Source organism: Vipera ursinii, assembly GCF_947247035.1.
Source record: "Vipera ursinii genome assembly, chromosome: 5".
In the NCBI taxonomy this organism is placed as follows: domain Eukaryota; kingdom Metazoa; phylum Chordata; class Lepidosauria; order Squamata; family Viperidae; genus Vipera; species Vipera ursinii.
The window spans coordinates 54,230,723-54,255,058 of record NC_139518.1 but is presented as its reverse complement, the minus strand read 5'-3'; the positions used below and the strand labels follow the sequence as shown (position 1 = coordinate 54,255,058).

The following is a 24,336-nucleotide window of genomic DNA, read 5'->3' as shown; positions in this document are numbered from 1 at the left end:
TGGGGTGAATTAGATGATAACGCACGATATTTCCAAAAGACAGTATCGACTCACATTGTCTGCACGTGTGTCTGCTGGTCATGGAGGAGCACGTGTGTCTGCCGGTTATGGAGGAGGAGAGTCCCCAGGGAGCAAGAAGGAGGAAGTCCATCCCAGAAAGGGGAGGGGTGTAAGGCACATGATCAAGAGGAGGAAATATGTCATAGAGAAGGAGGGGCTTGGCTGACCAGGTCAAGATAGCATATTATAGTTTCCCCAAACAACCACGTGGTGGCAGCACACAGGCTGATCATGCAGCTGTAATGATCATTGTGACTTTTTAGATCCCCCTGGAGTGCCTTTGAGAATATATATGCTGCTGAATTTTCTTTCCAGAAGAGCTGAAAGTAAGATATTGAATATTTGGATTTTAATCTATAGCCATGAGTAAAAAAAAGCCAAAGCTTGCAAAGTCAACACCACTAAAGGATTCTTCAGATATTAATTTGAGAATGTATCCTAGAGTCCAATTCAGGGTTTTAATGAAATCAGGATACTGGTAGTTCCTAGACTCATTAAAGACTTAGGTGCACATCTAGGCAGACTGAATGGGGCCCTCAGAAACATTGATTTAATCATTATGACATATACATAGTGTGCCATAGATAACATACTACTTTTGTTGCTGTGAAGTTTTTGATTGTATATATGATGTACCTATTATCATTGCAGGTAGAAGGATAGGCCGTTTCCGCTGCTCACGGCAGGACGCCGCATGGCGCTTCACATTGTTGCCGTTGCTCGCGGCAGGTGAATTAGCTCGGACAATGATCAGAAAGAGACGGCAGGCTGGGTTCCAAACGCTTTATTCGCTTCAGCTCCGAACAGCTGACAAGCGGAGAAACCCTTCCTTTTATAGTGAACTGTCAACTGTTACAACAAATCAGGAAACCGTATTCTCCCGCCTCAAGGGCGGCGACCAAAAGCCTGCCGGTAGCTTTGACAGCTCCCGGGCGATTGCGCTTGCGCGGCTTGGCAGGGGAATCCGTCAGCTGGCTGGCTTACCGGCTAAGGGGAGGCGTTTAGGGAGCCGGCATTCTGACAGCTCACGGCTGTCAGCCGGGCCGGTTCTTGCGCCTGCACAGCCTTTTGACAGCTGTCATTGTCAGTGGTTGCTGCCGGCCTGTGCGCGTGCGCGGTTTCTTTCTGCAGCCTTTTGACAGCTGTCATCTGTCAACGGCTGCCGCGTTAGAGATTCCCTGGTTGTTCTCGGGCCGGGAGATTGTCCTCATAATGTCAGTATGCAACAGCAGGACGCTGCGTTGCCTCCTGCCACAAGCGACAGCAATGGCCCAAAGAGCTGCGCGGCTTCTTGCCGTAAGCAGCAGCAACAGTGCAAAGCACTGTGTGGTGTCCTGCCACAAGCAGCGGAAACAGCCCGAAGCACCATGCAGCTTCTTCCTGTGAGCGGTGGCAACAGTATGAAGCACCATGTAGCATCCTGCCATGAGTAGTGGCAACGACACAATACGCCACATAGTGTCCAGCTATAAGTGACAGCAAATGGCCGCTGAAGAAGTCAAGCAGCATACATACATATAGCAATAACACTTAGACTTATATACAGCTCCATTGTGCTTTACAGGCCTCTAAGCGGTTTACAGAGTCAGCATATTGCCCCTAATAATATGGGTCCTCATTTTACTGACCTCAGAAGGATGGAAGGCTAAATCAACCTTGAGAATTGAACTGCTGGCAATTGGCAAAATTAGCTTGCAATAATGCATTCTAAACACTGTGCCATCATGGCTCTTTTTATGTATGTATATGTAAAATGTACCAAGCAGCTTGATTAGGCTTTGATTAATGTAATAGACAATAAAATATGAATTGTTAATTGCAACATTTGTTGGATGTATATCCCACTTCTCCATCAATTCAAGATGCCATACCTAGTATTTCTGCCTTCACTTATGGGAATAGCATCCATCTGTGAAATTGGCTATGTTGAGTGAAAGTGATTGGCTCTAAGATCACCAATGGCTTAAAGCAGTGTTTTTCAACCACTGTTCCGCGGCATACTAGTGTGCCGCGAGATGTTGCCTGGTGTGCCGTGGGAAAAATTGAAAAGTAATTATAAAATACTTTCTTTGTGTTTATTTGATTCCTATTCAAGAGAATTACTTTATATATAGTCAATATAGGCACAGAGTTAATTTTTTTGACATTTTCTAATGGTGGAGTGCCTCGTGATTTTTTTCATGAAACAAGTGTGCCTTTGCCCAAAAAAGGTTGAAAAACACTGGCTTAAAGGACCTGGATCTTGGTAGCCCAGGTCTTAATATCCTAGCAACTGCCCCACACTAAATTAATTCCAACTGGCTTTCAAACATCTATTAACTTTATGATAGTATTCTGGCCATCAATTTATCCAGCACACTGAAAAAAAATCCATTTGGAAACTCTTCCAGGATTAAAGTCTTGCCATTTGTGCCAAGAGAATGAGCTGTGTAAAATAGTTGACTAAGATGCACATTGTTATCTCCATCTTGAAAAAAACAGCTTATCAGCCATGTTTGAGGTCATTTCTCTTTTTTCCCATACCAGGAGGCGTCATCAACACTCACTGGTTTTGTAACCATAATATGGTTGTGCTTCAGCTGATGAATCACCACATATCTGAAGTCACACACAACATCACAAAATATAAAACGTTCATTGCAGAGAGGAAGCAACAGGAATTTTTAAAGGCTCTGAAAGGCCCAAAATGAAGAATAATTATCTGAACATTCCCCCTTTTTCTCATTCATCTTACCTCGAAGTCAGTTTTTCCCCTCCATTATTCTTTGCCCATTGAAAACAATACTATATTTGCGTGGGGAAAACTGTACATTTAGAATATATTTTAAATATATTTTAACCGATTTAACTGCTTTAAATGCAAAATTGCTGATCAAAATACCGATCATTTCAAATACAGTTTCCATCAGTTTATACTGGCTGAGGTTCCTTCATTGTGGGCACCTGGAGGCGCCCCCCTCCCCTTTTAAAAATATCCTGGATGACGGTAGTACCTGTTGCTAGCTCGTTGCAAACGGCATGTATGTCCCGAGTTGCCCTCAGAAAAACAGACTTGGCTTCTTTATCCGGCGGCTAAGCCAGAATTCATCCCGGAATGTTATTGCGTCAAGGAGCGAAGAGGCAAATCGCCCACCCCCACCCCCACCCCGCTCTTCCGCAGGCCGCCCCGGCCACGAATTGGTGGGCCGGGAAAGGCGCTTGTTTTTTTTAGCCAGACCCGACTGGCGCTGCAGCGCCTGGCGAAGCGGCAAATGGCCCCGCCCAGGCCCAGCCGCTCGCTGCTCGCAGTGGCTGCGGCGGTCGGCTCTCGTGCTGCTCCGCGGCGCTCCCTCGCTCCCTTTGAGACGCAGACAGGTACCGCCCTCTCGCTCGCAGTCCCGGCGGCACATGGGGAGATGCTGCTCGGCTGCGCCCGGTTAACGTCGGGGGGGCTTCGCTTCTTGCGCTCGCCGCCGCCTCCTCCTCCTCCTCCTCCTCTCTCTTGGTCCGTCTGAGCCATGTCCGCCAGAGGTGAGTGAGCATCTGGGTCGGGACAGGAGGTTGGGTCGACCCCTTTTCAGCCAGCGAAGGCTTCGAGATAAGGCCAACTCGCCGCCTCTTTCGCCTCTTCCTCCCTCGGCCGGTAGTTGCATTCGTGTTACCGCTTTTCTCCCTCTCTCGCCCCCCCCCCCGCCGCCTCCTTCCCCTGCAATAGGCACCTGCCGTGCATCAGAACTTCGCTCTGCCTCGTCGGGCATTTGCTTGATCTTGCGAGGGAGGCAGGGAGGGAGGGGAAGGAGAGCTGCGCTTGGGAGATCCTTTAGTGGCCGTTGGCGTTACACCACAGTTCTCTTTTGTGAGTGCGAGGAAGCCTGGCCTGGTCAGTGAACCTACCTTCGTAGGGGTGGGGTGAGATTTTGCTTCCACCCCACCCTTTTGGGGACCAGTGTTTTACAGTGTTGATGGTAAAACTGGGGATTAATGCACCAAGATATTTAAAGCTGCAATGAATCTCTTTGGGTAAGAGGGAGGGAGAACAGAGAAAGGAAATAAATAATCACAATCACTTGGGAGCTTTACCAGGCTGTCTTTCCTTTCAAGAAAAAAAAATCTTTTTTGTGAAGAATTTGGCAGGTAGAATTTTGCATTGATAGGAAGTGAAGAAAAATACCAGAACAATAGTAGTATGTTCTGCTTTCTGAGCTAGGTGAAGTAGCTGGTACAGTGATTTTAGTCATTCAGCCTTGTAGATACTTGTTTTAATGAAGTGTTAGGTATTTTTCTCTAAGGGTCTTATTCATGGAAGTGCATATAATATTGATGTTAAAGTCTACAAACAACTTTTATTATCTGGATATAAAAATATTACAATATTAGTATATTTTTCAACAGCAATCCATTGCACACTTTTCTTGCACCCAGTCAGAAATCCTTTTGAATATAGATGCATAGGATCATAATGGAAAGAAGCCCAGATATAAAATTCTTCTTTGGAACTGGGACATAAGATCTGTCTTATGTGCTTTGTTTTGAGGACAGTAAAAAAAATATTTCAGAGAAATCAGTGCATTTGATATTTTATAGATGCATTGTGTACACTTTATGTAAGACCTTTTATGTACATGCACTTGTAAAGAAATAACAGCACCAAAGACATGTTTCTCTGATTTCCACTGTGTGCATTTGCTTTATTTCACTTGCACTGTAATTGTTCTTTCAATAATAATTGAACAAAATGGAATGTGACCAGAACAAAACTCCTATAGGAATCTGCAAATACTGATTTGTCTGCAAATTCATGGGTGTGGCTATGCTTGGTACTGGAAAAAGAAAAGGTGGAGACATGGGAGGAACTTTGCATATTCTGACTAGGCTCCTTAATGTTGGTAGCTTCCTCTAAATTTTGTGATGTCACAGTACTGATTCAGCTGAAATTTGAAAGCACATTTAGTTAATTTATTTTGAGGATGGGTGGGATGCTCAGGGAATTCCTCTGATTTATAAAACTTGCACATCAGCAACTCCAAGATCTCTTCACCTTCATCTTTCTGCAGAGATATCTGTTTAATCCTTGAATGGAAAACCTTGTGCCACTTTTCATTTCCAACATCTATTGCTAGCTAGCTCTAGAATTGCAAGACCATTGCAGAAACCATACTGTAAAGTTATTGTAAAATAGAGAAAATTGAAGCAAATCTTATTACTAGAGAGGTGAGTACTCCTGGTCTACTTTCAATGTTTTTGCATTTTTGCAAGAAATAAGCTAAGAAAAACATTAGATATCATATATTATGCTTCCCAGCTGTCCAACATACTGGAGAGCAAACATGCAAATCAACATTTTTTGTATAATTTAGACATATAGCAGTAGACTGAAATCTTTTAAGACAAGCTTTGATATCCTTGTGAATTAAGGTTTTAAAAAATATTCAAAATACCGAATAACTTTAAAATACTACGATTATAACATAAAGCATCACATTAGGATGTAGTAACTTGACAGATTTAAGGCAATGGCTTTGGTAGCTTTAAATATAAAGAGTTTAGAAAGCCAAATATAAAGTATTATCTGGAAATATTTTTGAAAAGCAAGGGCTAACCGCAGCTCCAAAGAGTGCATATTGAGCAGTTTGGGAGAAATCTGTCAAGAAGACTTTGGGAAGCCGACTGTAAAATTCAAGACAGGTTTATATGAATATTATTTTGCTAGTCGGGCCTAACTGATTATGTTATTGAACAAGAATGGTAGCCTGTGGGACATTTGCTAATGCATCCTTCTGATGATCATGCTGCTTCTTGCTTTGACAACAACATTCCTTCAAAAAGAGAAACAATAGGATATAATGGGTAGGCAACCTCGGCATTTATGACTTGTGGACTTCAACTCCCAGAGTTCCTGAACCAGCATGGCTGGCTCCAGAATTCTGGGAGTTGAAGTCCACGAGTCATAAAAGAACCAAGGTTGCCTAGCCCTGGGATATAACAACCAGGAAAAACAGGAAAAATACTATTGAATATCCATCTTCTGTGGTCTTTGGCTGCCAATTCCAGATTCAGATTATGTATGAGTGATGTATGTATTCAGTGGCCCCAATTATTCCCAACAAGGTGCATAAATACAGATGACTATTATGGAAATTGCTTTTATTAAAGCTATTTCAGTTAAAAAATAAATAAAGGGGTCAATTTTTGTGCCAAGATATATTTACATTCTCTAATTATATGCACGTAACCAGAATCACCAGACTGAGGTTTCTGCAAACATAGAACAAAAACTATGTGACATCTCAGGGATTGGTTATAGACCAGAATGCTCAGGACCCCTCTTGGTAGAAGTAATCAAACTTTATTAAAATCCTCTTAGTTGCCTGTAGATGACATCAGAACTATTTGGGGTGCAATCTTCGATGGAGTCAAATGGTAATTTTAATAAGCTCCAGCAATCTACAGACTCTGCAGAAAACTAAATATCGACATATTTGTTATTGGAAAACTTGTTTTGTACGTTTTAAATTACAGTTTCTTGGTTTGCTTAGCTAACCTGGATTGGCATGTTGTCCCAACCCAGGTATCTGGATTAAATACAGGTAAATTCTATAAAATGGTGTCTCAATCAGCAGACGGTTGTAGAAGACTAAATAATGCAGCTACTATATGGCTCCCAACCCTTACTGGTATATGGAAATGGGAGACAGAAATAGTATGGGAAGAGATTTGTCCATAATGGTTATGACCTTAATTAGATCACCACTTTTTATTTTACAGAATTACATTTTTTATTTTAGATAGTCAAGGATGTGACAACTAGCCAGGAAGTTTGTGAAAATGAACAATACTGTAATGTGATGGTTGCAGTTGGTATATCACCTGGCTACAAACTGAGTAATGATTTATCTGTAACTTGTGCAAAATACATCTTATAATAAGCTTAACTGTGTTACATTGCCCCTTCTGGCCAAGTGAGCATAAATATTGATCAAGACTGAATAATATTACATTTAAATAATAAGTAGTACTGTAAGTCAATCAACTCCCTTGAGGTTTTCAGAGAAAGAAGAAAAGTGCACAACAGGAAGTTGATTTAAGCTGCCTATAAGTATATCTAAACAAGAAAATGAGTTGGCAGGGCTTAACAGGATTCCCAGCAAAATGCCATCCACAAATGTGTTCTTATTTTCCTATCCCAGTGGCTTAGATTTGTAGCCCAATCTATGGATTTACATACATAGTTTCAATTGGGGAGTCTCTGGACTTACGGATGTAAGTATTGATCACATTTTTACAATTGTTCCACCAGATATCCAGGAAGGCTTTGCAAGTATAGTTGTTCACCTATCATCTATGTCACAGGTCTGCAACCCGCGGCTCCGGAGCCACATGCAGCTCTTTCAGCCGTCTCCTGCGGCTCCCAGTCCTCTGCCATGTGCAGTCCCCCCAAAAAAAAGTGGGACTAAAAAAGTTCAACCAATCAATTCAAATATGCAGGGTAGGTGCATATCTCGCCTTGGCTCCACTCTTCAGTCAAACCCTGTTCTGTGCATGCACGCGTGTACACACATGCGCACACATTTTTTGCGGCTCCCAGTTTTTCCTTTTGTGAGGGAACCGGTTCTGAGTGGCTCTTTCACTGTTTCAGGTTGCTGACCTCTGATCTATGTCAACTAATCTCACAGTTTCATGGCCAAGAAGCTTAGGATGCGGAAAATAAGTTCTGGAATTAAACTATAGTATGCATTAAAAGGGAAATTTACTTTCTTGTTGACTAAAGACAATCTGTTGTTTTAGTGTGTGTTAGTCTCCTGTCTGTGATAATTGAGGATCTTATGGTGACCATGGGCTTATACTCCAGGCAAGCCTGGAAGCTTAGCTGATGTCTCTCAGTGAGGGGTTAACAACATGCCTATATGCCTGTGGAATATTTTTATTAATTATGGAATGGAATTATATTTGATAATTCACAGTTCCTTAAATGGAAAGACAACATGAAAGATACACTACAATAACATCAGCTAACGATGGTTGAGATTGCCAGAAGAGCAAGAGGCAGAACTTTCTATCTCCCTTGATACCTGAAGCGGTAAAAGAGAAAGAGAAGGAAGAGCAGGAGGAGGAGGGGGATCCTCAAAGTGCAGTTACTTGACAATTTTTTCAAAGTATTAAGTACTTGAAAGACAGAGAAGTTTGTCATCTAAAATGTAACACCTAAGCAACTAATTATTCTGTGTCCTTTAGCTGTTATCAGGGTAATGGTTAGTTTTTAAAAATAGGTTTTTAAGTATAAGATACTGTAATAATATCAGAATGATGGCCAAGGAGAAAAGAACTTTGCATATTCCCACAATAGTTGTGTTACTTGTATGGATAGAACTTTCCATGTTTGAGTCGCAGAATTAAAATCAGGTTCTACCTGTATATCAATGCTTTTGTTAATGTATTTTGATGGTTATACAGTATATTTGTCAGTTTTACAAAAAAAAGCAGAGTTTATGGAGATTGAGAACGACCAATGTCCTATGATTGATTAGGCTCCCCAAACTTGGTATTCTTTAAAAATATTAACCAGTTTCCATAGCTTTTAGCCGGTTGGTTATTCCATTTTTAACAGTTTTGGGGGGAAGCATGGAAATTCAAATGCTGAAAAAATGATGGAAACGAATGGAAATATTAACAAATGGAAGGTACTGACATATGGACACTTACCGTAGTAAAATAATGTGATTAATGCGAGACTATTAAGAATAAAATCATAGTCTGGATTAGCATTGTTGCTGAATGTGTTTGTTAAATTACTTAGATTAATTTTATTATGCGATTGCTTTTTAACATTTTACCATGAATTAGATTCACAACGTGAAGACTATGTTAAAGTGTGGCTTTATGAGAAAAAAATCTGTGAAGTGCTGGTCTTAACAAAAGCAACTTAACCATTTATCTTGAGCTGCATCTTTTATTTTATTTTTAAAATCTCTCTTGTTTTGGTTACAAGCTAATTGGAATTCCTGGGGAAAAAATTACAAATAGGTCAGCATAAATGAGTACCAGAATGATTGTGAGCTGCTAGTTTCCTGTCATTGTCTATCTGTACAATGAGCTTTAAGCTATTTTGAATGCCCATGCTTCTGTATGACTTTAAAAAGATAAAATAAGCTTAGCTTGTGGCTAAACAATTAGCAGTTCACTTCTATGCATGGTTACAGAAAATAAGTCTCTTGGACTTCAGTGTGTGTCACTCCCAGGAAATTTTATACAGAATTGTATGACTGCCACTGGCATCAGCTTGGGCAGGTGTAAAGCCTCGCATATGTTCCTTAAATGGAGGGAAGTTATCTGAATCTGATCTAATCCAAATGCTTCACAAACAATAGAGACAATAGCACAACAAGTAACACAAGCCAACATGATCTTGCTGCTGCAACTAATCATGTGGTTACCTGCTTATGATGTTGCCTATGCATAAAGACAGCTGTTGGCCATTTTTGTGTGTGTGATGTTTAACTTTTGTGCATTCACACGCTAATGGTATGAATATGTTTTCACATTTCTGAAAGTTGCTAACAGAGAATTAGGCCCTGTTGTCTGTAATTTGAGAATGCAGGATATGGAATAAAAGACTTAAATTACAGGAAGTTATTTAACAGTGAAGCCAAATATGAGGGGGGAAGATGAACTTTCTAGTGCTGGATATGTTCAAGAAAATGGTAAAGAACCATTGGTTAGGGATCACTTTGCTTCTATTTTTGTGCTGCATAGATGAATCTATTTTATTTCAAAACAAAATTATGGGCAGGTGGGAAAAATAAAAGTTTCACACTAGCACCACTGCTGAATCTATTATACTGCCATGCCTGCCACTTTAAAAAAATAAATTTAAACAGTGTACCAATTGGCCCCTCAAAGGTTGAATAGCCAATAAATAGCAATTAGCACGAAGAGTGGCAATTTAAAAGAAAGGAACTTAGCCGTGGGAAATTTATTTTAGACATTTGAGTCTGCAATGCAAAGTTTTTGAAATTAATTCTATCAAGCAAAGTTTTCAATGTTTTGACCTCAAATGTACTAGGGAGGCACAATAAAACTATAACAATGGGAATCTCTTACTTCTGAACTCCTATTCATCAACTAGAGGAGTAAATATAAACACGATGGGACCATTTTAGTTTTCTACATCCCAAACTGAGAGTTCTTTCCTTTTTTCCCCCTGTGCTATACTTGCACACATGAACAACATACAGAATCATACAGAACAACAACAGAAGCATCATGGGAAGTCATTACTTATTGGAATAGACCCAAGACTCTAAAAATCTAGTTTCAGTTGTTGGCAGGCATGCATGCGTGAATTATCTGTACAGAAAATATACTAAATTTAGGATGGTCTTTTTGAAAACAGAAGATAGAAAATAATCACTTCTTTCCATGATAATTTGTTCAGTGAGTCTAAACATCCCATTTTAAAAACCAATTACTTGGGGGGAGAGGGGAAGTCTTCCTGTAAGATAAATTTAATACATCATATAAGTACATCTAAACTTTTTCTGTTATTATGACTTTGATCCTTAATCCTGATACTGATATTGAGGTCTGTATATTGAGATCTGTATCATTTCTGATTTCATAAAAATATAACTTGCTGGAGAGGAGTAATGCAATTCAGTAACAATATCAGCTTATACAATATGGTCTTCTTTATACTATAAAAATACCATAAAACTATCATTATAATCATGGGGTTTTTTATTTGTACTATACTAGCTTTTCTTATCTTTTATCAGGATGTGCTGATCAAAGGATGGATCTTTCTAATAAGTCCTTTTGTCTACGAGTCTCTCCAGCTGGCTGAATTGCATATCCATCCATCTTCCGCTTATGTTATAACTATAATTTGTGATTTGTTTTCAGCAGTAAGATATGATTCATGATCCATTGCATAATTTTTGTCACCCAGCTGTAGTGCACATGGCTTTGTTTCCTATTTATAGAGCCTTAATGGTGTGAACATTTTTTGATAGTTATCTTTAGAACATTCTTCTTTTTGTCATGTTCTACTAACAGAAAGGAGAGAATAAGTGGAAGGAGTTGGTGTGAAATTTAAAATTCTAGGCTATGTTTGTAAGACCCTCTAAACCACAAACTAGTTAGCCACATTTCAGTTTAGTTCATTATATTAAGCTAGCATGTATTATTAATTTATGTTCTAGCATGCTGTGGAAGCCTACAAAACCACTGTTCTTCTTTGCTGTTTTAGCTCCTATATATCAGTATTGTTCACAAAAACCTCCTAAAGTAATTCTCAGAAATGATGTTTGGATGGGGAATCCAACCTTTAGTTGAAAAGAAAAGGTAAAGATTCATTGAATAGAAAACTACTAGAGATCTAGGATCCAAGCTATTGTGCTTGCAATATTATTTACTTAAGCTGCTTTTTATGCTTCCACATAAACCTTAGAAAATATGGCTCTTCCTTAATTCCCACAATTGAAAATGGATGCTAAAGACGTACAAGAAAAAAAAAATTAACTGTTCCAATTAAAGAAGAATCTATATAGTTTTGTTTCTACTTGGAAAGTACTTCTGACTTTGAGCTGGAGACTGAAAAAAATAAACTTTGATTTTAGATTTTTTTATAACTAAATTGACTTATTGTAGAAATGGCTTGAAATAGAAATATAAAGCAAAGGGTTCAGATGTATTTTTAAAAAAATTATTGTACTGAAAAAAGTTGGAAATCACTCCTTTTTTCTTTGTACTTCCATTCTCTTTGTCTCTTCTGATTTTTTGTTTTTATTTGTGTTTTATCTCATAACAAAATTTAATAAAAATATATAAAAAGGATGAAAAAGTATGGCAAAAATACTTGGCCCAGTTGACTAGGAATGTAATTAGTAATTGGATTTTAAACATGTTCATTGACAAGGTTTGCTGGCATATGTATTGGTTTGCCGGCATATGTGTTTTCTTGCTGATGGTTGAATGTTGAACATATACGGATATTCTGGTGTCCGCTTTGAAAAGAATTTAAAAAATTACATTATCATTTTTTTCAAAAGGGCATAGTGGAATCACATTGAAGATGACTATCTTCCACTAAGAAATTCTGCTGTTTTATGTCAAATGCTGAGAACAATTAATTCAGGAAGCTATCGCTAGACTTATGGCATTGGATTATTTCCAGTCTATCTCCATATTTTCCTTTCTGATGAAGATTTTTCAGAAATAGTTATCCTAAAGCTTTTGAAGCCCTTTAAGTCAGATTTCAGACATGGCAAAGTACTGAAATAGCACTGATCACACTTTCTTAATGATTCAGGATGGCACATTGATGACCGATGGCAGGTCTGGGATGGAGGTAATGCTTCTTTATTGGACCTTCTTGAGCTTCAATATCATCATGGTGTCATGGAAAATTCAGAAATACAGAGCACAAGTTTGAGGAAAAAGAACATGTCTATTGCAAAGATCATTGGGTGCCTTTTTTTGCAAGAAAGTGGAAACACACAAAAAAATATAGTACTTGGGAGCTATAAGGTGAGAAAGTTAGTAATCTGATTTTCTGTTCAGTTTTGGGGAAGCTAATGAGATCTTCATCCCATGTCGTAGGATTATTTCTAGGCAAAACTGTTTTAAGAGTGGGAGCAGAACTGGGAAAGTCCATTGTTAATATGGAATATGGAAGTAATCAGGCTAGTGTCCCTGACTGAGGAAGGAAAAGTTTCTCACCTTATTACATTATGTTGCAGTTACCTTGATAAGTTGCCATATGGCAGCACTGTGAAGTAGTGAACAAAACTACTGTTCTTTGTTTCAGATAGGGTGGCAGAGGCTTTGTCTGGGGCAGAGAAGATCAATTTGTCTCATAGGATGACATAGAGAGGAGCTGGGTTTGACCTTAGTTATGTCCAAAGGACAAGGAGGAAAAGGGGTGCAGCCTCCATTTTGTTTGTTATATCTATTTTCTGCACTGCACATGTTACCCATTGGGCTCACTGGGAAAATGTGGTGGTTCTCCTTCCCCCCATGGTCAGTTCCTGTTGATGCATTTGCATAGATCCATCTTGTATACCAATTGTACCCATTCTACTTGGTTGCTTGTTCCTTTACCTATTTATAGTTGATTCTAAAAGTTAGAAGCTATCTACTGTGAAAAGATACCATTTGAGTAGCAAAATAACAAAAAAAAATCCAGGTAAATAGGATTATTGGTTAATAATGAATGGTTATCATCAAAATTGTTTACAATTGTTAATAATAGCAAATACATTCATAAATAAAAATCCTGATTTATAGGTGGGTTAGTTGCCTTGAATAGTGACAAATAAAAGCATTTGGGTCTAAAATAATGTAACTGTTTCCTGGAAAAATTGAGGACAGTCACTTTTGTATGATCACACAATTCCTCTTTTGTCTCATGGTATTTGTGGTACATTGGTTATAAAAGTGTTTTAGCTGAATTGCAAAAATACTTGGCCCAGTTGACTAGGAATGTCATCTGGCCATTACCCAATGAACACATTCTCTTTGCGACAGAGTATATTTTTGATTTTGTCTAGTACATAGGATTCAAATATCAAAGTTTGCTGTAGAAATATATCCCAGGAATGAGTTATTTAGTTCAATATTGACTTGTATCAGTAATAAACCCATTCTGTCCAATCAGTATGTATCAAAACACACGTGTTTGAATTTCATTCTACAAACAACTTATTAAAATAAACATTTTGTGTATCACTTTCATATTACATGCATTGTTGGCACATAGAAAAATGTTTCTAAAAAGATAAAAATTGGTAATCTGAAATATGGCTTAATGTTGTTCTTTAGTTTTGTCACAGGCTCATAAATGATTTTAGGGTGTATTTTTATCAACTGGGACACTCCGAGTCCCAGGTGCACATGTCGAATGTCTAGACATGAGAACTCTTTGACATAGAAAAGACATGTTGGTAAAGTTGCCCAGCCATTCAGTTTAGAACTGCAAAGGGCAGTAATTCACATTTAGCTCCCCTGTTAATTATCAAGTCCTGGCAGCCATAGCTGCTGTTCTATTTCTTTTTCAGTGTAATTAATTATCTGGCCTGAATCAAAGGAAGAAGCAGCTGCCTTTGTTGGAGAGAAGGGAGGAACACCCCCCCAAAAAAAACTTCTGTGTCCATAATGTTCTTTTTCTATGCTTTTTTATGAAATAAATATTATTTATTTCATTGTGTCACTGAGAAAAACAAGCATTAGACAAAAAGGTTCATACCTTTGTTTTCATTTGCAATCATCAGGGTTAGTGTTTGGATCTGGAGTGAGAGAGAAGTTTCTCTTTTCAAGATAGAATGAGAATGTTTCACTTGGCTGCCAGTATGTTTCAGTTTTGATCTGGTGCTTGCTCAACTTGAAGAAAATTGTGATACAAAGTCCTTGCTGCATTTTGTCATTTGTCAACAAATGATCATATTCATGTGGCAATGTCAGGGGGATTTGTGAAGTTGGATACAGTGTAAGGATGCTGGTTCCCAGCAAGCTATCTTTGATTTATGCTCAGGATAATCCTGCTAACAAATATCATGGAGTACACTGTAGTTTAGGAGAGATCAGAAATACACACCAGGAGGTTCTTCCCCTGTGGATTATGCTAATTGTGAGCAAAATAATCCTGGGTCAATGTAAATATTCAGTTACTCCTTAAATCTTTACCAAATAACACGCAATCAGTGAGCTGATTCCAGATTACATTAAAAATGACTCCTAGAAAAGAATTAATCTGGTTCTATTATTATTGGAATTGCTTTTACCCTATTTTTTTCTTTAAAATCTATGTGTGATTTACTTGCCTAGTTCTGGCTGGCTCTGAAGAGCAGATGGCAGGCTGAGCGCATAGAAGGTAGCAAAGATATGCATGCTCCATTCTCATCCTGCTAATGACCACAAAAACAATGAATGATCTTATTTTACTAAAAATGTTAAGGAATGTTAACTGTCTGGGTGATTTGTAATAAAATACAATAAAAATACAATTTGATCAAAAACATACACAATAAAATCAAGTAAATATTTATTAAAATATTTAAAATACCCAGCAGATTCTAAATATTTATGCTCACTTTCATAACGGATGTTACTTTTAAATGTCTACTTCTGGAATTTTTTATTTATTGTGGTTGGTTAAGATGTTATGATCTCATTCACATGTGATTTTCAGCAATGTATTATAGGTTACACCAGAAAGTGAATGAGAACTACAACCTGTTTTGTCTTATATTCAATTTCCACAATGAGATAAATAAAACAGGTTAAAAGACTGAGCAAGAAAACACTGTCCATACTTCCCCTTTAACTTAATTTCATGTGGCCTTTCACCGTATAATTTCCATATAATAATACACTGCAACATCATATAATCCATTTAATTTTGTGATTATGACTGCAGATTACGAGCGTTTTAGTCCAACTATAGGGTCACAACATTGAGAAAGGCTGTGAGTGGACCCAGTAGGCAATTAGTTACCATAAATATAAAACCTTCGTTAACTTTCAATTGCAAAGGTGATTTTTTTCCTATTTTTTTTCCAAGTCAAAGATGTGAAACTGCAGCATAACTGTTTTGTATCTGTATCAAAAAGAAAAAGATGAATTTTCATAGAGAAAAAGGATGGTACCACTCACTATTGGCTTGGGTACCTATGATTGGTAGAATATATTTACTATTTCTTATCAAAAATTGTAATAGATTTTCCTTAATAAAAATCCCCAAAAGTTAAAGTATAAAATATTTTTCTGCCTGGCTCATAAAAGTGATACGACCTGGCATTGCTACAGAAGAAATTAATTTTCAGTACTTAAACTGATGAGGAAGGTAGGAGCTTAATGGTTCTTGACAGCATAAGACAAAACAGATTACCTTATTTAATAGTATCAAGTATGGGAAGACCTTTTTTCCCCATAGTGGGCCACATTACACAGATCTAGTGCTTTTTTTTGGCATAGAACATAGAATAGAGAACAGAGTTCCAGCACCTCTTTTTGACGGATTTTGCAAGTTTTAAAAGTAACTTTTGAAAATTTGATGTTTGGTCCACATGGCTTTGAATCACCCTGTCAAGCTTAGCAGGTTGGCAGCAAAATAGTTTAAACGGTGCATGCAAGACTGCTTGTGTGTTGAGTCCTATGCATGCGTACTTCGCGCTGGTTGCAATGGTGCTGCTCGGCTTGTGGCACTGCTAGGCTTGTGATTGGTAGTGTGGTCACGCGCTAAGTACTTACTGCAGGCGGTGACGTTATGTTTTGTTACACAACTGACGTGTGGATGTGTGTACAGTGATTGACTATGTGCAAAAGGTAAATAATTTCTTTATTTTAAAAAATTGTTGGCGAATTGAAAATCCTTTTTAAATTTTTAGTGTAAAAGTGTGGCCCCAAATTTAAAAATGAAAAAGAAATTACTAATTACTTCCCAAACACCGGTCCTGCTAAGAACTGAATATATATATGTATGTATGTATGTATGTATATGTAGGTCTTGGCGTATTTGGGTCTTTTCCCGTGTAAGATTGAGGGTGTCTTGGCGACATTTTAGCAAGGTCCCACTCGTCATCTTCAGGCTGGTGTCTTCGGCTTCGTGCAGCATGAAGCTGAAGACACCAGCCTGAAGATGACGAGTGGGGCCTTGTCGAAACGTCGCCAAAACACCCTCAATCTTACACGGGAAAAGACCCAAATACGCCAAGACCTACATACCTGTACCTGTGAAAATCTACACACACACACACACACACACACATGTATGTATGTATGTATGTATGTATGTATGTATGTATATTCTTACAAAGAAAGCACTGCACAGTTCTATTATTTTTTGGGGGGGATTAGGAACTTATATAATGAAGAGTTTTGAAGCAAATCATGTGGTACCCAAGCTAATAGTGAGCGGTACCATCCTTTTTCCGAAAATTCATCTTTCTCTTTCTGATATCATCCTCCTTCCTCAAAAGTAGAATACATGAAATTAATGGTGATTAACATAGTTCTGAAACAAGAGATGGGTTGAAATTAGGCCAAGAAGTAATAGAATTAAGCAGAAGGCTGCATGGGGATATCAAGTTCAGGTTATTAATTTCTGCTTTATAAATTAAGATGTCTTTCTGAAGCAATATTAAGGATAAAATGCTTAAATGGAAATAACTGCTAATTCAAATATAAGTGATTCTAAATAGAATATACAGTATTGCTTTCATTTTACTAGTCGAATATGCTTTCTTGTAGTTTAGCAGATGTGAAGTGTTCTGAATTCCAGAGAAGAATGAAGGGAGAGTTGATTCTGTCTTTAAATCAATACAAAATAGACACTGACAGCGAGGCCTTGAGAATGACCCCTCTGGCTTCATTAAATGGCACAGACAAGAGACTATTGAAATATGCTGAAGCCTTGATGGGTACATTTTTGCAAGTGTTAATCAAGTGGTTTTAAAGACTGCACTATAGAAGTAAATGCCTGCTTTGAAATCTATATGAATAAACCTTGTTGTTAGTGAGTAAATATAATGGCCGAACAATCATGTGCAGACTCCAGAGTACATGAAGTCAGCATCCTGGCAGCCAAACTCTCTTTGTTGCTGGGCTTCTTTTCTACAGCGTTCTGCCTTTTCAGAGAAGCTGTTGGAATGTTCTTTTGCCTGGTTAACTATTGATTGCTATTGTTAATGTTTGGTGGCATGATTTATACGGCTAGCCAGGGTTCCTTGTTTTTCCTGCGGCAGACAATAAAATAGCTACATCTGTAAGCACTGACCTCTAAAAGTGCAAATAGGCATATTCTCTCTGGTATGAAAGTCTCATTGTACAAAATTACAGCTGCTAAAAGTAATCTTTAAAAAGGGGGGAAATAAATATTCTTCTTTTAATGTCCAAATAAGCATTTCTGAAACTAAATTTTTAGCAAGCTTTTTCCCCAGGATGTATGTGGACAGCAAGGGACACGGTGGCTCAGTGGGTTAGGACGCTGAGCTTGTCGATCAGAAGGTCGGCAGTTTGGCGGGTCGAATCCCGAGTGCTGCGTAACAGAGTGAGCGCCTGTTACTCGTCCCAGCTTCTGCCAACCTAGCAGTTCGAAAGCACATAAAAATGCAAGTAGAAAAATAGGGACCACTACGGTGGGAAGGTAACAGTGTTCCGTGCGCCTTTGGCGTTTAGTCATGCCGGCCACATGACCACGGAGACGTCCTCGGACAAGCGCTGGCTCTTTGGCTTTGAAACGGAGATGAGCACCGGCCCCTAGAGTTGGAAACGACTAGCACGCATGTGCGGGGGAACCTTTACCTTTATGTGGACAGGGGAATACTTAGTGTATATTTTTGTGCAATTAAGGAATCAACTTGCCAGCTCATGCCCTAAAATACTTTTAATCTCACAAGGAGATTAAATACATATACTGAATATATAATGAAATATAATGGATAAAAATCTGTTTCCTATTATTCTTTCAAAGATGTGCATTTGCTTTAAGTAGTGATAAGGTTAATTCACGTGAAATCTAGAATCTGATTTGCTATACTTATATAGGTTGCTGGTAGGGGCATCAAATATATGTTCTGGATGCATCCCATTCAATATTTTACTTGAAATCAATCCAGGATTATGTGTCAACTGAGATATAGTGGAACAATATGGCAGGGGTGGGCAACTTTTGAGAACTGTCATTTATTATAAATTTGACAGCACATTCTGGACTGTCTTACAAAATGGCTGCTTAAATTGCTGGTTAGTTACAATGGAAGGAAAATAGACCATTTTAGGTTGGTCTGTTGATTCCTCTTCCTTATATGCCTCTTCTCAGTTAGGACTCTTAGTAGTCATATAGACTTTCTCTAAGACACGGATGTCAAACCCGATTGTGTCATGTGATGCATCGTGATGTATCGTGACATTTTTTTTTCTTTTGCGGACCTAACGTGGGCATGGCCTGCGCGTGATGCATCTGGCCTGTGGGCCGCCAGTTTGACACTCCTTCTCTAAGATGATTTGTCTGCAATCTGGCCTTTAAGTCTCTCAGTGGGACATTCATTTGTTGTGAGTATATCTATTTAGCTGACATCCCTTTCTTTCCTTCTACTTTCCAAGCATTATGAACAACTCAAGGGAGCCAGGTTTTCAGGTAATGTTTCCCAACATATATAGAGGCTGGTCATTTTTATCTCAAGTAAGAACTCTGGATTGATTTGTTCTATGATTCATTTTTTTCCTGGCTACCCATGGAATCATTTCTGGTATCAGAATTCAAAAGTATTAATATTCTTTTTATCATGTTTTTTTCAATGTTCAACCTTCACTTACATTGACAGTCACAAGGAGAAGGCTACCTGCATGAATTCTAATCTTAGCAGGTATAGAATTCTCAGAAAACCTGAATATCTTTTCAAAGGACTTCATTGCTACATTATTAAATACTATTTTGCAGCATATTTCTTGATGGCTGACTTTTTTATTGTTGATAGCTGATCTTAAAAGGCAGAGGTTATTCATTATTTGGTCATTGTCAATTTTAAGGGTAGTTTCTATACCTGTTAGGACAGGTATCAGGACAAAAGGATGTTCTTCATCTTTTGGTGACCCTGCTAGGAATGCATGTCTGTGGAGATTCTCATTCATCCTGGTCATAGTTGTTTCAAACGTGCTTTTTCAAAAGGCAGCTGGACTGTTTTTTTCCCTTAAGGCAGAAGACATTTTGCTTCTCATCCAAGAAGCTTCATTGGTTCTGGCAGGATGGTGGGAAGGATGGAAGGATCAGTTCTGATAGGATGGGTGTGTGTGTGTGTGTGTATGTAAGGATCTTATTTCTTGAATATGAAGTATTATATTTCATATATCAATATGAAGGATCGTGTGTTTTGAATATGCTTGAAATGCAGTTACATGACTGCGGGGTATGTTCCTGTCAGTATGGATAGACCTTGCTTAGTAACTGCCCATTTAGCAATCACTCATAGTTACAGCAGTGTAAAAAAAAGCTTTGTTACTAATTCTTGCAGCATCCCAGGGTCGATCATTATTAATGTGTTTTGCAACTGGGTTGTGATAAGGAGAGTTAATGGAGAACGTGGAGATAAAATTATAAGTCTGGTCACATGATGTTTCGCTTAACAAGTGCAGTGATTTATTTAACAACAAAGTGGAAGTGAGGTCATAACTCCATCACATTCATGTTATTTTTTGTTCAGTGACAAGAGCTGCTGGTCCCAATTGTGGTTGCTCAACAAGGACTACCTGCATCTTAAACTTTGGTCCAGATGAAGTTCCTTAGGTTTTAGTAAAATTCAGAGGACTTCTGTCATGCATTATAGAATCTTCCAAATAAATTGGCCTAGAGTTTGGAATTGACCGTGCCACAGCGATTAAATTTTAAACTATTTCTTGAATCTACTATCTTGAGGAGCAAAGATACAGGTTTATGACAAATTAAGTTTTTATTAATCTACCAGCATACATTTCACCTAAAGAAGGAAGCTTTTTTTTTCTTCCTTTCCTCCCAGCCCCACCTCTTCCACACAATTAATTTATAGTAGAGTGGAAACTAGATGGTAATTACATACACAAAATATCCCAAATCCGGCGACTTACTAAAGTAATGCTAACTAAAGCTATTAGCAGTTGCCACAGTCTATGAAAAACAAAGGAAATCAGCAATACTTTGTGAACTGATCACTGTATTTTATATGCAGTCTCCATGGAGACCTGAATATTCTGAGTGTCAATTGCACTCTTTCAAATAGATTTATGTGCTAGTTATATCCCTGTGCGAGTCTGGGAAAAATTCTTTTGTTGCTAATGGAAATCCTTAAACCAAGGCCAGATTTAAACAGGCTGCCATAATTAATGTGAGTGGTACGTTTTTATGCTTTTTTCATATATTTCCCCAAAATAAAAACAGTGACATCACCTAATGCAAATCTGAGACTATCTTTGCCAGCTCAGACTGGGAGACAGATGGACAGGAGGATAAAATAGAGCTTGCTGACAGCTTATTTAGTTATGGTAGCTTTCCTATTACTTATAGTTCAGTTTAGTGATTGCCATGGAAATTCTTATCTGCTTCCAGGTTTGCACATAGTGCTTTATGCAACAGATAGAAAAGGATGACTCTTCTTTCATCTCTGCAGTCAGTGCCACAAATCGGATTTATGCTGTGATGAAATAAATGGTGTAGAAAGCAAAAAATATAATTATCTTTGTAGTATGGTGGACTGCTTTGGTGTGTTTTACCATATTTTTTTTAGTAAGTAAACCCTTTGTTTTAAAGATGATCCTATTTATTTTTTCCTTCCCTTGATTATATAGTAATTTGAATGATCATGCCTAGTTCTTTGGATTATTACATTAAAAAGATCGTCCAAACCACAGGTTTGGTATCTCTTTTATAATTCTTACACTTCCGAGAATGTCCTTGCTTTCCAGATATTGTACTATATACTTAAAACACTAGCAAGTTATTCCTTCTTGGTGAAGGGAGGAAATCCTCTAGTGCTTCTTGACAGTAATCATGTTACTGAGCTTGGAAATTTTTGCACAGTGTTTCAAATTGGTACTGATATCCAAAGACGTTATCTTTAGTTGGAAAAGCAGACAATGCAGCCTGAGAGCTATTCCTTCTATTTAGGGTAGCACAGATTGGCATCCAATAATATATATACTGTAGTACATCTGAAGCTAGAAGTGGGTGCTTTGTTTGTGTTAAAGCCAGCTTATGTTTCTATTTTTGATTTAAATGGAGTAATGTTTTCTGCTATCTGAATTCATAACAATATTGGCTCCTACAGGTATGAAATTTATATTCATAAATATGCATGTTCACTTTTATATTAATTCCTTAAAAAGGAAGTTAAACAGCATCAAGTAAAGTTTGGCTGTTCTCTCTTAGTTGCTTACACATTCAGCCAAGGCTGGGCCAATACCTTTCATGCAATTTCTTAAAGATTTTCTTCTCTGAGAAGCCTTTGTTTTCCCTACTCTATTATTGGGTGTTTGAGCATTTCTTTTGAGTTTCTTGTGATATCTTTGTTACATTATGTTTATGTTATTATCAGGGATAGCCAATCCCGATGCTCTGCTGATGTAGTTTTCAGGTACAAATATATTTATCTCTTTAAAACCTTCCTGGCTACTATTACCTCCTAATGTGAAAAAATATCTTTGTGAGAAGCTATGGAGGCTGCAAAATGTTTACAAAAGGCACGCATATGCTTACTTCTGAATAACTAAATAAGGTACTTCATTGCTCAAAGTCTAGTGAGTAATTAAAACAAAAACAACACATTCCATCACCCATGATAATTTATAATTTCATCAAAATCAATAGGGGAAAAATTGAGAGCAAATACTCTTTCATGCAACTACATGAATAGTGATAAAAATTGCAAGGAAATCTATGTACAGTGCTACAATCAACATTGATGTGGTGGCTGCTTACAGTTTTATCATGGTAGCACTAATATTTAGAGATGTCTTTCAGTAATGGTGCGTAAAATGCTGCAACATGATCAGAGACTGCAAATCTATAACAGTTTGATCCCTCTTGATTCTCAGGAAAGCAGTGTGGTAGACTTGCATTATATTGCAAGTCCTCTATTTAGATGTGACTTGGAGTGCATCCAAAGTGACCACACCAAATATTCAAGTGCAGGCATAACTCTATAATCAATTCTCCAGGGCAAGACATTTCACTTCAGTGTAAGGGTCTGGTTTTCACACTAAATAAAACATTAAAACTGTCCAAATATTATTTGTAAATGATATGTTGTATTATTTCCCAGTAAGGCAAGAAAAGCATATTTTGGTTGTCTTTAAAGGCAGACCACAGTAGTAAAGCAAGGATGCTCTTCAGTGCAAATACAAATATAATGTTTTCTTAAATTCACTTTTGGATGAATTCTATAATATAGTGATGGCGAAACTTTTAGAGACCGAGTGCCCAAACCGCAACCCAAAACCCACTTATTTATCGCAAAGTGCCAGGGCCGCATCAGCATTGTGGTGCCATCGGGGGGGGGGGCAAGGAGGTGCTGCTGAGTGCCGCCTCTGGCACGCAAAAACTGGGGGCGCAAAAATGGGCCACCGTGCCGCAAGGTGCAAAAACAGCCACCGCCGTGCCACAGGGTGCAGATACAAGGCGCTGCACCATGCAAGAATGGAGTAGGGCTAGTAAGTATTATGCAGGCACTAGCCCCACCCCATTTGCAGCATGTGCATGCTCAAGGCCTGATGCATTGCATGCAGGCATGTAAAATGCTTCCCCCTCCCTTTTCTTCCAGTCCACCAATCAACAATGGTTGGTGACCTCTGCTCTACCACCTGTACTCGAGCTTGCTAATCAGCCACTTTGCCTGCTTTGTGCTGGGCAGGGCTCCTGCTCTGGGCGATGGTGGCGGCCTGATGGACCTGCTGCTGGTGGCGGTGGCATACGTGCCAACAGAGAGGGCTTTGAGTGCCGCCTCTGGATGTGTGCCATAGGTTCGCCACCACTGCTATAATACATCTGGGTACATCACCTTATGAATCATAGTGGCTTTCCAGTTGTTTCTAAAAGAAGGTGTTTGAGCAGAACATATAGACAAAAGTGTTTCCACACCCCTAGCTCTCCCATGTGATATGGCCATACTGTTGATAGGCTGTCCTCAAGTTTAAGCCTGTTATTGTTCCCTATTTAGTGCAGCTGGATGTTTATTGAAATGTTGTACCAAGGTATTGTTCTGTTTGTCGAGATTGTTTTTGTCACTGGTTTCCTCATAGTCTCTCCCTTTACGCTGATAACAATGTTTTGCTATAACTGGGGAGTGGAAAATAAAGTAAAAGATACTGTGGAATTAAAGAGTGCTGTTGTAAGAGCTTTTGAAATGGTGAATTCATGCTTCAATTGCCTTCCATTTAGTCTGTAATCTATAGGCAGCTGCTGCTGAAGACCACTCAAGCTACAGCAGGTCCAGAATGCAGCAGTTCAAGAAGATATGGCTCTATCACATGTCACCCATGTAACAGTGTTTATTTCAGGTGCAATTCAAGGTTCCGGTGTCATCCTTATGAGTCAATATCCTAGACTCACATATTCCCAGTGATACCTGCTCATTGAGTAAGATCTGGAACAGAGGGCTTGCTCCATGTACTGACTCAAGATGCCAGAATCCCTTCCACTATGTATACAGTTTTGTTAAACTTTTGACTTGTTTAACTATATTTTTGTTCTAAGAAGAGCAAACATGGAAATAAGTATTTGTATATTTAGTTCATATATTTATAAGGTTACCTTATTGCAGGTAGTCTTTGACTTAT

General features: G+C 38.4%; 1 protein-coding gene across 3 annotated transcripts in view; it reads left to right on the top strand.

Moving 5' to 3' along the window:
* ABLIM1 (actin binding LIM protein 1) overlaps positions 1 to 24,336 on the top strand; it is a 210,153-nt gene continuing 185,817 nt past the window's right edge. For 2 of the 3 annotated variants that reach the window (XM_083364404.1, XM_083364406.1), the window contains exon 1: positions 1 to 3,570. In XM_083364404.1, coding sequence (XP_083220530.1) covers positions 3,558 to 3,570 — 13 coding nt within the window. In that variant the 5' untranslated portion in view covers positions 1 to 3,557. Of the gene's footprint in view, positions 3,571 to 3,841; positions 3,920 to 24,336 lie in introns of those variants that run through there. The other variant, XM_083364405.1, reaches the window with a different exon arrangement.